Source organism: Panthera pardus, unplaced genomic scaffold (assembly GCF_024362965.1).
Source record: "Panthera pardus isolate Hobbes unplaced genomic scaffold, ASM2436296v1 HiC_scaffold_10, whole genome shotgun sequence".
In the NCBI taxonomy this organism is placed as follows: Eukaryota; Metazoa; Chordata; class Mammalia; order Carnivora; family Felidae; genus Panthera; species Panthera pardus.
In genome coordinates this window covers 14,374,850-14,390,070 of record NW_026526655.1, presented here as the reverse complement: position 1 = coordinate 14,390,070, position 15,221 = coordinate 14,374,850, and the positions used below count along the sequence as shown (strand labels likewise).

At 49.1% G+C, this 15,221-nt stretch overlaps 1 protein-coding gene across 3 annotated transcripts in view; it reads right to left on the bottom strand.

Annotated features, from left to right (window-relative positions):
• SERPINE2 (serpin family E member 2) overlaps window positions 1-15,221 on the bottom strand; it is a 62,607-nt gene that overhangs the window by 11,623 nt on the left and 35,763 nt on the right. For all 3 annotated transcript variants that reach the window (XM_019445782.2, XM_019445781.2, XM_019445780.2), the window contains exons 2-4: window positions 14,103-14,383; window positions 11,110-11,337; window positions 5,058-5,255 (exon numbers count right to left, since the gene is read on the bottom strand). In XM_019445782.2, coding sequence (XP_019301327.2) covers window positions 5,058-5,255; window positions 11,110-11,337; window positions 14,103-14,361 — 685 coding nt within the window. In that variant the 5' untranslated portion in view covers window positions 14,362-14,383. The remainder of the gene's footprint in view (window positions 1-5,057; window positions 5,256-11,109; window positions 11,338-14,102; window positions 14,384-15,221) is intronic.

The following is a 15,221-nucleotide window of genomic DNA, read 5'->3' as shown; positions in this document are numbered from 1 at the left end:
AAAAACTTGCATCTGCTGATGGAAGCAGCTTCGCAAAGTACTTCTCGACCGTTCGGTCACCGTTCAGTCAAAACACAGCACTGGTCCACCAAGAGACATCACACCTGCTGCAGAGGACACAGCTCCAGGGCAGAGTGAATCAAGCAAGGAAGGGGTATTTGGGAGCCTTGCGTCACAGCAGGGAGCCTGTCATTGTCCCAGATACCTTTCCGTTAAAATGTCTCGCCCAGGCTCTCCGTTCCTTAACATTTGGGAAGTCGACTGAGCGTTCTTTAATGGGGATGATACCGGAGTACATAAAAATGTGAATGGAGCAGTTTCATTCCTTCTAAACAGGAGGAAATAGATGAAAAGGGAAGACAAGTCTTTTCTCTTGGATGAATAGGGATCAACAAATCCTTTAATGAGAGGTAACAGGCAAAGGACCAAGTATTAGAAACATGGAGAAGATTTAGAACATCCTGTCAGTGGTACTTTAGGGATGATCTAGATTTTCTGGAAAGGTCCCTAAAGTACTCTGATCCCTTCTTTAAATCCTACAAAAGGAGGAAGTAACTAGGCTCACTAAAACGTTAAGAACTCTTCTCGGCCTCTAAATTCAGAGGGAATATTTTAAATATTGAATATCAGGAAAACTTTATACATGAAAACCCATCCAGTTATCTTCTACTACAAGTAGCTTTATGGATTCCTGAGCTCTTGAGGAACCGTTTCAGCTACACTTCAGTCGAAACTGAAATGTACATTTGGAAACAACAAAAACACACCCACTGCACATAGTGGTCCATATTCTAGCTGAAATGCAAAGGGGGTTTGGGAAGAGCTGATGGGGAAGAAGGTGTGGTTTAAGCAAGTTAGGTGAGTACAGGTGCCATTTGTTGGGCTAAAGAAGACGGCAGGAGAACCAGATGGGTGAGGGCAATAATATAATTCATCTATGGAACTAAAACTTAATAGACAACCACGTAGAGAGGTAATGTGGGTAGGTAGGTATGAGTAGAAGCTGGAAATATACTGTGTGTATATATATATATATATATATATCTCCACACATATATACATATATATTTGGAAGTTTTTGTGGTCTTTTTTTTTTTTTCCAAAATAAAGTCTTTAATGTCTAAATTCATAATCGTAAAATCAAAAATTTGTAAGAACTTTTGACTCAGCAATTCCTATCCGAGGAAATTACCTTCACAAATTCTGACTCAGTTCTAAAGATTTAAGTACAAGAATGCTCACTGAGGTGTTTATTACAGGAAAAAAAAGTAAATGGCGACCCATAGGATATTATAATGAATTTATGCCATGGAATATTCTGCAGCTGATAAAAGGATCAAGTAAATCCACATGAATTCACATAGTTTTCCATGATTTACTGTCTAATGTATGAAGCATATTACAGTGTAATCCTCCATATGCAAAAAAGTTTCATAGACATATTTTGTATATGCATAGAAAAGGCCTCAAATAATACACCTACCACTTAATAGGGTTTTTTATGCTGGGAAATGGGATTATAGGAGAACATTTACTTTCTGCCTCATTATGTTTTATTTGTAGATTTTGCAATGAGCACAAAATATACTTCCTTTAAAAAAAGACTGCGAGGCCTTTTTTTTTTTTTTTTTTGACTTTTAAATTAGAAGAATTTCTATCCTCAAAGTGTTTACACTTTATGGGACATAGTCAGAAGGGTTTCCCCCTCCTAGTTTCCACCCCGTCTCCGTAATGTTACTAAATGAATCTTCTCAGAGATCTTGATGGCATCTTGTCGGGGGCAGGTCAGGAAGACAGAGGGTTGGAATGGCAACGCTTCCACAAGGTGACCGAGGCGGCTTGGTGAGGCCCAGCACACGTGTGACAGGTGGCTGCAGAGGTCGCGTGAGTGGGCAGGGAGGCCTCTGAGCTCACTGGTGGCCTGTCTCAGCCTCAACCGCCACGTGTGAGCGCTGGCCGGTCGTGCTGGCCAGACTGACGACAGGCAGAAAGTGGGTGACCAACTAAGCGGTCTGCGGTCGTGAAAACAAACACCAGCTGTGCTTTAATCAGATGCCACAAGACACAAGACAAATCTGCCCTGTCGTACTGCAAAAAGCCACCGTGCTGGCCAAGGAGGGAAACCAGGGCAACACAGGGCCATCCTTGTGCCGTGGCAGGGCCCAGGACGGGAGCCAGGTTCCAATCCCAGGTTCCTCCACAGCAGCCCCATCTTTGGCACAGGGAGCGGGGCAAGACGGATGGCAGCCGTTTTCCAGGGTTTGGTGTGAGGGAACGAGAACCGTGGAGAGAAGGCTGACTTCCACCTTCTGTCCTGAATTCAGGGCAGGTCAGTAAGGGTCCGACAGGAAGGAGGCAGGACACCAGGCTGGGTCACAGGAGCACTTCTAAAGCATGGGCAGAGTGCAGCGAAACGGCTAGGCACAGTCCCTTGTGCTACAAACAGTGGGGCACCATCACCAGCCGTAGGCTGGCAGGGGCGAGGGAAGCATGGTGACCCAGGGAGAAAGCCCCGCTGAGCACACCTGCTGACAGGAGCCGAGACCTCTCTTGAAGGGATGCAGGAGCCCCGGGGACCGCAGGGAGGGCCGGGAAGTCAAGGCCCCAAGTCGCCTCAGCTGCGAGCTCCTCCCACAGCCAACTGGATGGGAGGCAAGGGAGCCCACACATGCAGCCTCCTGGGAGGGGGGGGTGCTCGGGAAGGTGGAGGGAAGACAGCCAGCTCACCTTGGTTCGACAGCGTTCCAGTCTTTGACAGGAAAAGTACATTTACGCACTGCTTTCTGTAATGTGCACACGTGTGCTCTTAGACAAATCGGTTCTTAATGGAAAAGCTACTCGCATATGCAACTCCCTCTCTAGGAACCTACTATATACTCAAGAAAACACGTTACACTCCCGCAAACACAAACACAGTAGTGTTTCATAGGAATGTCTACAGGATCCTTGCGTTTTAACCTTTAACTACTGACATTTATTTTCCAGCAACAGAGATATACAGTAATTGAGGCCCTTCACTTTTTTTTTTTTTTAATTTATTTTGAGAGAGAGCAAGCGGGGTAGGGGCAGAGAGAGAGAGAGAGAGAGAGAGAGAGAGAGAGAATCCTAAGCAGACTCCACACCGTCAACGCAGAGCCCAATGTGGGGCTCGATCTCACAAATCGCAAGATCATGAACTACGCAGAAACCAAGAGTCAGACGTTTAACTGACTGAGCCACCCAGGCCCCCCCTCTTTTTTTTTTTTATTAGAACAGAGAATGTGTATAAAGATTGACCTAAAAGAAAATGGCTTTGCTTCAGAGAAGAGTTGGTAGCTATGTTAGTGTTCCGATGAAGTCTTCCTGGCAACACAAGCCGGGAGCAGGGAGGGCTGGGGGGCCGACAGGAAGGAGGGAATGACTTTTGGGAAAAAAGAGCCTTTTATTATTCTCAGTTGCTGAGTACGTTATCTTTCTGCAGGGCTTTCAAATACATATTATCTTTTTAAAAAAAAAAACACATTTGAGTGAATGCCAAAATTTTACCTAGAAGCTGAATGATAAGAAGGAAAGTGACTTTATTTATTGCCTTCTTCACCTAAGTCATTCCTTAATTTAGAGAATTACGCAGCTGGCACAATACTGAGCGGTGCCTGAAGCGAGCGTATGCAAAGGCGATACCTGGGGCCCGCATGTTCAGGTACGGATCGGAGGCATAAAGGCTAAGTTGCAGAGAAAAAAGATGAATTTAAATTGGCTCACAAACGCTTCAGGCTTAGAAACCAGGCTTAGAAAACAATCACCAGGCTTCATTTATCAGTGCTGCGGCAATGACAGCAGGGCTCGGTCATTGTTGTCCTGACTGTAAAATTGATACAGGCTTGGGCGCCTGGGTGGCTCAGTCGGTGGAGCCTCTGACTTCAGCTCAGGTCGGGATCTTGCCGCTTGCGGGTTCGAGCCCCGCACCGGGCTCTGTGCTGACAGCTCGGAGCCTGGAGCCCGCTTCGGATTCTGTGTCTCCCTCTCTCTCTCTCTCCCCCTCCCCCACTCACGTGCTCTCTCTCTCTCTCTCTCTCTCCAAAATAAACAAATATTAAAAAAAAAATTAAAACTGATACAGGCTTGTTTTAAAAAGTTTCAAATTCAGGGGCGCCTGGGTGGCGCAGTCGGTTAAGCGTCCGACTTCAGCCAGGTCACGATCTCGCGGTCCGTGAGTTCGAGCCCCGCGTCAGGCTCTGGGCTGATGGCTCGGAGCCTGGAGCCTGTTTCCGATTCTGTGTCTCCCTCTCTCTCTGCCCCTCCCCCGTTCATGCTCTGTCTCTCTCTGTCCCAAAAATAAATTAAAAAAAAAAAAAAAAAAAAAAAAAGTTTCAAATTCAAATAAAGAAAAATAATCACTTGAACTACTACCACTGTTGACATTTTATTGAACATCCTGCAAGACATGTCTCTACAGATGGATGGGTCTATAGAGAGCATTTTACGTAAATGTGATGAATATTGTATCATCTTTCCACTTCTGTAAAGCTCTTTATCATGTACGTTCCACTATATGTACGTATCTGGCTTTTATTTATTTGCTGAGGTGAGATTATCTTCAGAGTAGAAGTTCCTCAATGCAACATGGTCTTCTAGGAAGTCCCCCGCCCCACATCGCTTTCTGCCCACAGTGACCAGGGCACCCATGTCTTCCCCCCCCCCCATCACCCCCCGCCATGAGAGCCACCACTGGGCTTTGTCAATCTTTGCAATTTTTGCTAATCGGGTAAGTGGAAAAGAAACCTAATTTTTACTTGTATTTCTAATTTGGTAACGTAAGATGGTGATGACTTCGTAACGTTTTCATGCGCTTTATGCCTCTTCCCATCTCGTATTTTGTGACCTGTCCTCTGAACGTTCAACCTAAGAGCCTGTATATTATATATTCATTCATAACCCTTGTAAATAATACAAAACCTTACCAGGAACTTTAAAAACATCCTGCCCTCCTCTCTCCCACCCTTTTAGAAAAATAAAAGTCAGATTTGCTCTCGGACTAAGTGAAAGCACTCTCAGGGCCCTGCCAAGCATACACTTACCGCATCGGAACACGGAGAGCTGGGCCAACATGGGCACTTGGTAGGACTTCCCATCAGCTGTCACAAACGTGCGTTTCTTTGTGTTCTCAGGTTGGAACCTCGATTTCCACAAACCCTTAAAATACACGGCATTGACCAGGACCAGTCTGGTGAGCGCACCATCGATGAGATTTGGGGAGAGCAGATTGTCGATCATACCTGAGAAGTCACGGAACAAGCAAGGGAAAAATTCAGGATTGGCAGTCTATTTGAGGGCAAAAGGCAGTGTGGGATCACAGACAGTGAAAAATCAAAGGAATTTTTAAAAGACTTTAAAAAGGAACTATTTACAACACCCTTTTTGTACCTTCTCATGTTCTTCTCGCTAAAAATGAAAGCCGAACAGTTAAGGCTAAAATCAGAGAATCCATAAAGACTTTCAATATCCTTTATTTGGAGGTTACCAGACTTTTCCTTAAGAAATTCTTTTATAACGAATTCCCCATGAGCCACACGGTTTAGAAAATTTTACTCGCCTAAATGATTAATTAACGATGAATTTCTCTCTGTTTGCTAATAACTGGCGTGAATGACTGCCAAGGAGGGTTTTCGATGGGCACAAGATAGGCACAAGATATGCAGTTGTTGTCTGAACCACTGGGTAGATTTAATGCCGGTCAAAAACCAACTCTTCGACCTGTGCGATCTTATTGAGGGTAAAGGCTGAATTTCTCCCTAAAGTTTTAGAAATGATGGGCATTTGGAATCCCCGATACCACAAGGCCTCACAGCTACTTTAAAGAAGGGCTGGAGGGGTGCCTGGGTGGCTCAGTCAGTTAAGCGTCTGACTTCGGCTCAGGTCGTGATCTCACAGTTCATGAGTCCGAACCCCAAGTTGGGCTCTGCGCTGACAGCACTGGAGCCTACTTGGAATTCTCTCCCTCTCTCTCTGCCCCTCCCCTGCTCACACTCTCTCAAAAATGAATAAATTTAGGGGCGCCTGGGTGGCGCAGTCGGTTAAGCGTCCGACTTCAGCCAGGTCACGATCTTGCAGTCCGTGAGTCCGTGAGTTCGAGCCCCGCGTCAGGCTCTGGGCTGATGGCTCGGAGCCTGGAGCCTGTTTCCGATTCTGTGTCTCCCTCTCTCTCTGCCCCTCCCCCGCTCATGCTGTGTCTCTCTCTGTCCCAAAAATAAAAAAAAAAAAAAAAAAAAAAAAAAAAAAAAAAAGAATAAATTTAAAAAAAGAAAAAAAGGGCTGGATCTAAAAATCAGGGTCTACATTTATGAGTTACGGACTGAGCTAGGTGTAATATTACAGAGAAGCAAGGACATAGCGTCTGTTCTAGAAGGCCTCACAGTCTTGAGGGAAAATTCACTCCACAAAATGTAGAAGACCATCCGTCTTGATTGTGTTAGGAGTGAAGGAGCAGACGACCGTTCTAGTTTCAGAACATTCTTTGAGGCCACGAGGATCCTTCCTGAGTGCTATCTGTACTTGATGGTTTGGGTTTTTGTTAACGTACCTTTTGCTCCGTCTCTGAAGATCCAGCTGTGTGTTTACGAGGGGTCGCTGATACCCAAAGTGATGAAAAATTAGTTCAGAAATTCACTGTAGCTTTTGGCCTTAGCATATTTAAAAAATACATGGTGCCGTAATGTAAATGCTAGTTGTAATTCTTTAAATGGTGAGAGTAAAATCAATAGTTTCTGAAGAAGCAAGAAGGTCTAATTCAGCAGAGAGAGCTTTAAGTCTGTCTGTCTATCTATCTATTTACTGGGGGGAGGGGAGAGAGTGAGGGAGACAGAAGATCCAAAGCAGGCTCTGTGCCAACAGTAGAGAGCCCAATGAGGGGCTCGAACTCACGAACCACGAGATCACGACCTGAGCCAGAGTCGGATGCTTAACCAACGGAGCCACCCGGGTGTCCCGAGAGCTTTAAGTCCTTTTAGATGATGTTCAAGAAGATGCGGATGTGCAATAAACGAATGTTTGGATAAGTCGTGGTAAAGACGCGCACCCAGAGGTTTCCCAGAGCCCAGAGGGCTCCGTAAGTTTCATCACGACTCCTTTCTTACACAAGGGGGCACCAACGCTAAGTCAGGACCTGAAGGAAGATACACAGGCCATGAACGGCCATCATTCGACGCAAGGGCGGCCTCCGTCTTGTGGGAAGGAAGTTAGAGCTCTGTGCTTCAGCCACTGCAAGCACCTTAGAGCTCCTGGCAGTGAGGGCTGTGTCTTGCCTTTGCTGGGAACATCACCCAGTCCAACCCCTTTGTGCCTTTAAGACACAGCTCCCTCTCTACCTGTAATAAATGTCCTCTGACCCTCCTCCCCGACGTTTCCATAAAGCTCAACACTCGCTGCTGCCATACCCGAGGTATTTTGTGCCGGCCAAATTTAACGTGTCTCTCTCCCCGAGCTGAACCACCGAGTGCGCCAGAGCAAGGACCCTGTCGTTCACTTTTGAAACATCAAGCCTGGCTCAGGGCACCCGGGTGGCTCAGTCGGTGGACAATCAGACCCTGGCTCAGGTCACGATCTCACAGTCTGTGGGTTCAGGCCCTGCGTCGGGCTCTGCACTGACGATACAGAGCCTGCGTGGGATTCTCTCGCTCCCTGCCCCTCTCCCACTTGCACGTGCTCTCTCTCACTCTCGAAACAACAAATAAATGTTGTTAAAAGAATCGAGCCTAGCTCTGTGTTCGGCACACGATCAGTGCTCAATACGTGTCTAAAGAAGTCTCCTCAGCCCTTTTTGTGGTCATTATGGTAAATAAAGCCTCTGATTGCCACCTGTAGGACTAAGATACAATACGGGGGCATGAAGAAATATTAAGCAACGATAAAAAGGTAAGGAACGCATGGTTAGAAGGAGGCCCACGAGGGGCTTGCCATCGCTAACTGCACACGGTGAACGTGCATCACCCGGCCACCCACCCATGCGCGCCTACTCGGCCACACAGCCACCCACCTACCCACCCCCCCATCCGTCGATGCACCACCCCTCCATCCGCTCCTGGATGCCCACCTGCCACGTGCCAAGTGCTCTTCTAGGTAAGAAAACAAACAAAAATGAGCTCCGCCTTCAAAAAGCTACGGAGAAGAGAGAGGTGGATGGAGGCTGGCAGAAATGCCTCGGAAAAGTGTATGCAACAGGAAGAAACACCTCGAAGTAGAAGTGAGGCCATGTGAGAGGGGGATCGGATCCGGTCAGCGAGGTTAGGCACGGGTTCCTTGAAGAAGCTGACCTAGTGATAGCTATAGAAACAGCTTACGCTTGTTGAACGTTTGTTAAGTGCGAGGCACTCGGCTAAATGCTTTGTGCGTATTACTTACGTTCCCACAAAAACCTTAGTGTCGATGTAACTGTTTTAGTAGGTATCACCGTCGTATCTCCATTTTACAGATGAGGACTCTGAGGCACAGGGAGGTTAAGTAGCTTGCCCAAGGTTGCACAGCTAGTAAGTGGCAGAACTGACATTCAAACTCGGCGCCTTGCTTTTAACTATCATGCCGTGCACGTGACAAGTGTGAAAATGGACAGGCGTTAACAAGGGACAGGTGGGGAGCACAGTATCCCAGGTGGCCGGATGCAGCGGTGGGGGCTGTGACAGGAGAGAGCACGGTGAGCTGGGGGCTGGACGGGAAGGAAGCGTGCATGGCCGGAGCACAGAGCCTGTGGAAGAGAGGCTGGAGAGGTGGGCAGGGCGGCCCTGGCAGGGTCAGCACCCTATCACAGCGGAAAGAACCTTCCCATCTGGCTCTCCCACTCCGCAGGGGGCAGGAATCGTCACCTCTATGGGACGGACTGGGCAGTCTTCCGCACATGGAATGTTCGATCTCCAGGATTCTGGGTTCTCCCAGGTAGGTAAGTGCCTCTCAGTGAGGCAGATCACCCCAGGGGCCGTTTGGAAATTTGTAGGAGAGTTTTCAGTGGACTGACAGGTGGCCCGAGAGGTTACTTGCCCTGCAATGTTCAAAACAGTCCCACACGCTGAAGAAATGTCCTGCTTCCCGTATAGCTTTCAGACGCCCCACTGGATAGCCACACTGGCCAGAAACTGGCTTACCATCATCTGGGCCCAGAACCTCACTCTTCTTCCCCTGTAAACACAAAGTTATCTGTTTCGTGGCACATTTTTAACGTGCACCGAATTTTCCGGGTAGGTGACTACGGTGCAAAGCAAAGCGAGTGGAAGCTGTTCTTGTTTTGTTCTGAAATTTACCAAGAGTACCGCGCCGTTTTAGGAAAGAACTCGCTTCGGAAACACAGGAGGGCAGCTCGTGGTTTTCACATCACCAGCACCCCACGCCTGTCTCTGCCTGTTTTCGTAGCCGTCCGTTCACAATCATTCTAAGAATACGACTGCTTCGCTGTTATGTGCTCGGGTGTACTTGTACCCAAGGGCTCACCTGCTGAACCACATACATAAATGAGTTTTGTTTTTCCTTGTATTACAGTTTGGCATTGTATTAATTTTTAGAAGTGTCTGTGTACTTGTGCATAGGTTATACGAGCTACGAATCTCGCGGCAGGATGGTGAAGTGAAGAGTCAAAATCTTTGTTTACCAAGAGGTCGGCCAGGTTGAAAAAGCACTGCTGGGGCTCACCACGCCCCCCCCTCCCCAGAGGCAGTGAGCAACTGAGTCAACGTGTGTCCAAGGAGCTTGAACACTGTTAAGCAGCACGCTAATGTGCCTTCCCATGACCAGTCCAATTGGTAAAGAAGAAGGCTGGCAGGAGCCACTCACAGGCCACGGTCATCCAGCCACCTGGCTCTGAGTGCCAGCAACTTCCTGCCACTGTTCTTAGGCCTCTGGGCCCAGAAAGAACCACCAGACCCTTCACATTTGCAGGTGTCCTGATCGTTTTGCGGTTTTAGGAAGGGAGCCCGGATTGCACTGTCCAAGAGCCTCCTGAGAAGGAATGCTGTGGATTTATCAAAACCAGTTCTGGTTCCTCCACCCTCGGGGCACTCCCGGCCCATCTCTCGGCGAGTCTGTCCCACGCCCTCGGACATTCACGTATACAAGTCTGGTCATGAGTGGTGGAGGCAGACTGGGGGAGCATTCGTTTTAATGCAGAATGTTCGGCCCCTCCCTCGGAGATTCTGATACAGGAAGTGGGGGGTCCAGTGACCTGCATTCTAAACAAATGCCCTGGGTAATTCTGACACAGGCACCCTAGGAACCACACGTTGGGAAACGGGACCCAAGAAGCCAGAGTTTCCTCACGTTCTGTCTTTGGGCCACAATGGAGTCGTTGGGACTACTGAGACTTTCCCGCTTCCACTCTTGCGACCTTAACTCTCCCTCCTATGAAAACCAGGTTCCCCAATCTAGATTTGCAGCCTTAATTTCCTGCTGATCTGGACCCATCTCTACTCCAGAACATTTCCACCTAGACCTCCAGTTTACAAATTAACAGGTTTAAAACACCCACGTTAGACATTTCCTCGGCTTAATGAGAGGAGAAATGCACGCAAACAAGCAATCATTATACAGCGTGGAAAGTGCTATAATGAAGGGGCTAGAAAACGCAGACTCGTATGCCAATGGTAAGCAGAGACGAGGCACTGACTTCCTGGAGGCGACGGCAGCGAGAGAGAGAGAAGCAAGGGAAGCAAGGAGAGAGATCAGTCTCGAACCTCGCAGGGGGAGAGGGGCATTCCAGGCAAAGGGAACAACCGATGCGAAAGTGGGAAGGACTGAGCGACTGAACCTTCAGAACAGGCCAGGGCCTGCGGGCGAGGCCTCTGGAGAGGCGACGCAGAGGGGACAGAGGAGAGTCCGTGGGGCTGGACTCTGCTCTGTTGCCCCTGCCACAGGGAGAAAGACCCCAGAGGGTACCGTGAGTCGTGGCCCCAAGAAAGGGGAAGGAAGGTAGACGGAGTCAGGGCACCTCTTAAGAGAGAAAAGACAGACCAGCCGGCTGGGTCCAGGCGTTTCGCGATGGGAGGACCATGGGCCAGGCAGACACCAGTTAGAATCTTAGGAGCCCAACACACGCTTTCACTCACAAAGTATAAAATGGCACCCAGTGGTTCCCAGGGAATTGAGGCCACTCACCCCTGGTTTCGTTTCTAACCCACACGTTGATGGAGTCACAGGCAGAGGCTGGATCTTCAAAGTCCACGTTCTGGACGTCGCACTGAAACACGTCCTTGTTCCTCGTAACGAAAGGCACTTCCATTTTAGAGCCGTTCTTCACAAACACTGCATTGGCCACCGTCACGATGTCTTTATTCTTCTTGGAGACGATGGCCTTGTTGATCTTCTTTAACACTTTACCGACTCCTGGAGGGGAAGTGGGAAGATGTAGCCACATTTCCACAAGACTTTAGACAAGCTACGTTTTTGTTTAAGATCTCTTTCTTTGTATGGCAACCAACAACAGTACAGACAAGACAAGCCTCAGCAGCAAGAGACTACGTCTTTTGCTTTCTCAGTGGCCGTGTGTTAAGAAAAGGGGAAGGAGGGTAAAATTATTATTAGTGGTTCTTAAAAATCAGTGGTGCTTCCACCATCAAAACAGCGTATTGAGGCATCTCAACACCTTCCCCACATACACTTGGTCCTCCTGGGAGACTTTTCTGGTGCCAGGTCAATAGGAAGACTGGCCAGTTCTTCTTTATGTAGCCATGGGGGAATAAATCCAAGGAATCTTCCACCATGGGGGAATAAATCCGAGGGATCTTACTAATTCATTCTCTTTTTCTTTCTTTACTATCTTTAGTGCTATTTCCTTTCCTGCCAAAGATTTAACAATGCGATCTCGTTTTTCTATTTTGGAAAAAAAAAAATGAATAAAATAAGCATTAGAAAGACTATAAAAAATTGTCATGTGCCACCATCCAAGAATAGTGTGATTTTTACTTGATATCAAGCTCAAAAAGCAAGGGGATTAATTTTGTGGCAATGTAAGCTTTATCTTACACGAACCATTCATACAGGCTCCATTTGGTTTCAGAACATGGAAAAGAAGCAAGTAAATTATAAGGATGAAATGTGCGAGCTCTAGAGTGAGCTCAAATTACAGAGCCTTGGGTTCCTCGCTTAGGGTCCTTTCAAAATGACACTGTCCTAAAACAGCCTGCAGGGTCACGGTGACAGTGTCCTGGAGAGCTGATGTGTCACACGCTCAGAGGGTCTCTTCTCCAGATCCCTTACATAAGGGTAGGGGAAGTCTGCCATGGTGCACAAGGAGGCAACCCTCTGGCTCCTTGTTTGGCCTCTCATGACCCCACCCTGCGCGCTGTTCTGTGGGGCAGGCCCGGCGGGAGTGAGCAGGCCTACTTCATCGGTAAGGGAAGAGCAGAGGCCAAGTCCCAGAGCCCGTCCCTTCTGGCCACACTGCCTCCTGCACACGCCCTGATCTCTGGCCAGGAAAAGACGGGTGTAGATTTCACTCCACTGCCCCAAACCGTTCTGTCTCTGTCCTCACTAAGAGGACACCTGAGTTCTCAGGGGCTGAGCCCGAACTAGGGCCTGGAAAACCACTCAGGCTCCCCTGAAAGAGTTCGTCCTGCCACCGAAATCACGTTCTATAACACAACTAACTGCTAGTGATTTGGGAGAAGGAGAGGGTGGGGGAAGGACACCACCGACAGGCAACATCGGCAAGAACTTGAGAAATATCGCTTAAAACGAATGTGGCTCAGCATTAACACAAACGACAAAAATCCAGTCGCTGCCTTGGAAGGGTACTGGCTGACAGGGTCTGGATGGCCCTGGTTAACGGCCATAAATTCAAGCAGGGATTCGCCACGAAGCTATAAATCACCAAGAGTTTGCTGAACTTCCAAGCAAGCGGCGGAACTGGGAGCGTTCCAAGTATTAAGCCCTGCCATGCTTCCGACAGGTGATCAGACTGCAGACTCATGCAAAATTGAAGGCCATGTAAATAGAGCAGGGTGTCCCAGCATTTGGTGCTGGCAGCCCGGAGGCTACATTGAACACAACAGCCAACTGAGGGCGGAGGGGGGAGGGGGGGGGGAGGGGGACGGGGACGGAGGGAGGCACGGAGCGCTTGACCCCTGACCCCAGCTTGCCTTCCTCTCCGAGTCTCAGGCGTCAATGCAGTCAAGAGTCCTAGAACTTTATGGCTGACAGGAGTGGAAGAACAGGGAAAGGGACGCTCCCTCGTTCTCCAAAATAGTAAGGAAGACTTCCACGTGCAAAGCGACTGGCTTGAGGTCATGGTGCACGGTGACCTAGAAGGGCTCCGGGGCCCCTTCTGCTCCCTCACACACGGCCCCCGCCCCAGAGGCTGGTGGAGGGTGGGCTCTGGGGGAGGATATGTGAACTGGAGCGACAAGGCCACAGGGGTGGGAGACAGAGACGCTTACGTCGATGTGGGTAATTCAAAGCAATTCAAACCTTTTCCATCGGGCTTTACTGACAAAAATTCCTTCCGTTTTTTTTTTTATTCTGAAATACTGACAGATTCAGAGGAAGTTGCAAAACAATGGACGGGGTGGTCCCACAGGCCTTTTCGATCAGTCTCCCCCAGTGGTAGCAGCCTGTGTGGCTGTGGCACAGCATCACGACCTGGAAACTGCCGTGGGTACAGCGCGCCCAGCCCATGAACACCACACACATTTTACGTCCCCGGCACTTGTGTGTGTGTATGTCGCTCTGTGCACGGCTGTCACTCACTGAGATTCATGTGGTCACCAGCACAGTTAAGACCCAGAAAGGTGCCATCGCTACGAGGCTCCCCCGTGCTGCCCTCCACGGCCACAGCCACCCACTTCCCCAGCTCACAACCGTGAGCTTTAGCCCAAGGCACCGTGGAGGTGGGGCAGGTGGGAAGCTTTCTTTTTAGAGATGAAGTACACTAGGGCACGGAGAGATCACGTGACTGACCCAAAGCCCCAGGGCTAGAGAAGAGACCAGAATACAGTTCTCCTAACTTCTAGCACTGCTAACATCCGTCCTTTAGAGGAGACAGCCCTAAGTCCCAGAACGGTACCAGCGAAACCCCTCCAGATGCACGACTCCCTCAAGGGCCACCGCCCCCCCCACCCCCCCCCCACCGCCACAGCCCGAAGTGCACGCACCGTTCACGCCGTATCTCATCACCGTGGTGAGCTGCTTCTTAGTCCTGCCGTCGGCTCCCAGCTGAAGCATCCCCAGGACGGACGCAATCCCATGGGGGGACACGACCACGTTGTCAAGAGGCCGGGATTTGATAATCTGATTGAAAACCTGGATTCCTGTGTCGGAGCCTAGTTCCTCCAGAGATAGGGGGTTGAACTGGGAGCACACAGAGGGCAAAGTCACTGTGGCCACAAGAAAGAAGGGAAAATGCCAGTTCATGGTTCCTTCCGGCAAGGACAACCTGAAAAATAAGATCAAAACGATATGTGACTTCCTAAGTGATCACTTTTGGGGGGACTACTTTGTATTCAACCAGGTAGGATTTATTACACTCCGTATAACTGAGTGCCCTGTTAATTTACCTGAAATACGAGAGTGTAGATGAAATCAGTTGCTGCTGTATTTTGTTAGGGGGAGGAGGGGCGGGGGGAGGGAGGGAGCCCCCATCTGGCAGGTTCCCAACCAGGTGCCAGACACCAATCGGACAACCACCCTTCATCCAACGGACGCAGTATTCAATCAAGAACTACCGCATGCCAGGCCCTTTTTGAAGCACTGGGCAAACAACTAGAAACGACAGACGAGACCCCGGCCTTCCTGGAGTTTCCTTTCCAGAGGGGAGACAGAAAAGAAACCAGTAGGCGGTAACTTCAGAGAGGGATCAGGGCCGTGGTGATAAAACACAGTGTGCACGCAAACGGAGGACAAGTTGGGGACAACAAGAGATGGGTCACGGAAGATACCTCAGCTGAGGGGACGCGTGTGAGGGGAGTCCTGAATGAGACAGAAGCATGCCCCACCCCCCACCAGCACATGGCCATGCAGGAGAGACTTCAGGGGGGACGTGAGGAGGAAGAGGGCCCACATCCCCAAAGGCCCATAGACCCTAGTATCTATGGCTCTTGGATTTCATTCTACGGTCACAAGAGGTGATGGGCATTGAGGAGGGCACCTGTTGGGATGAGCACCGGGTGTTATATGGAAACCAATTTGACAATAAATTTTATATTAAAAAAAAAACAAAGTCACAAGAAAGCACGGGAGGGTTTAAAAAAGGGAGTGAATCCCTTGGGTCACTA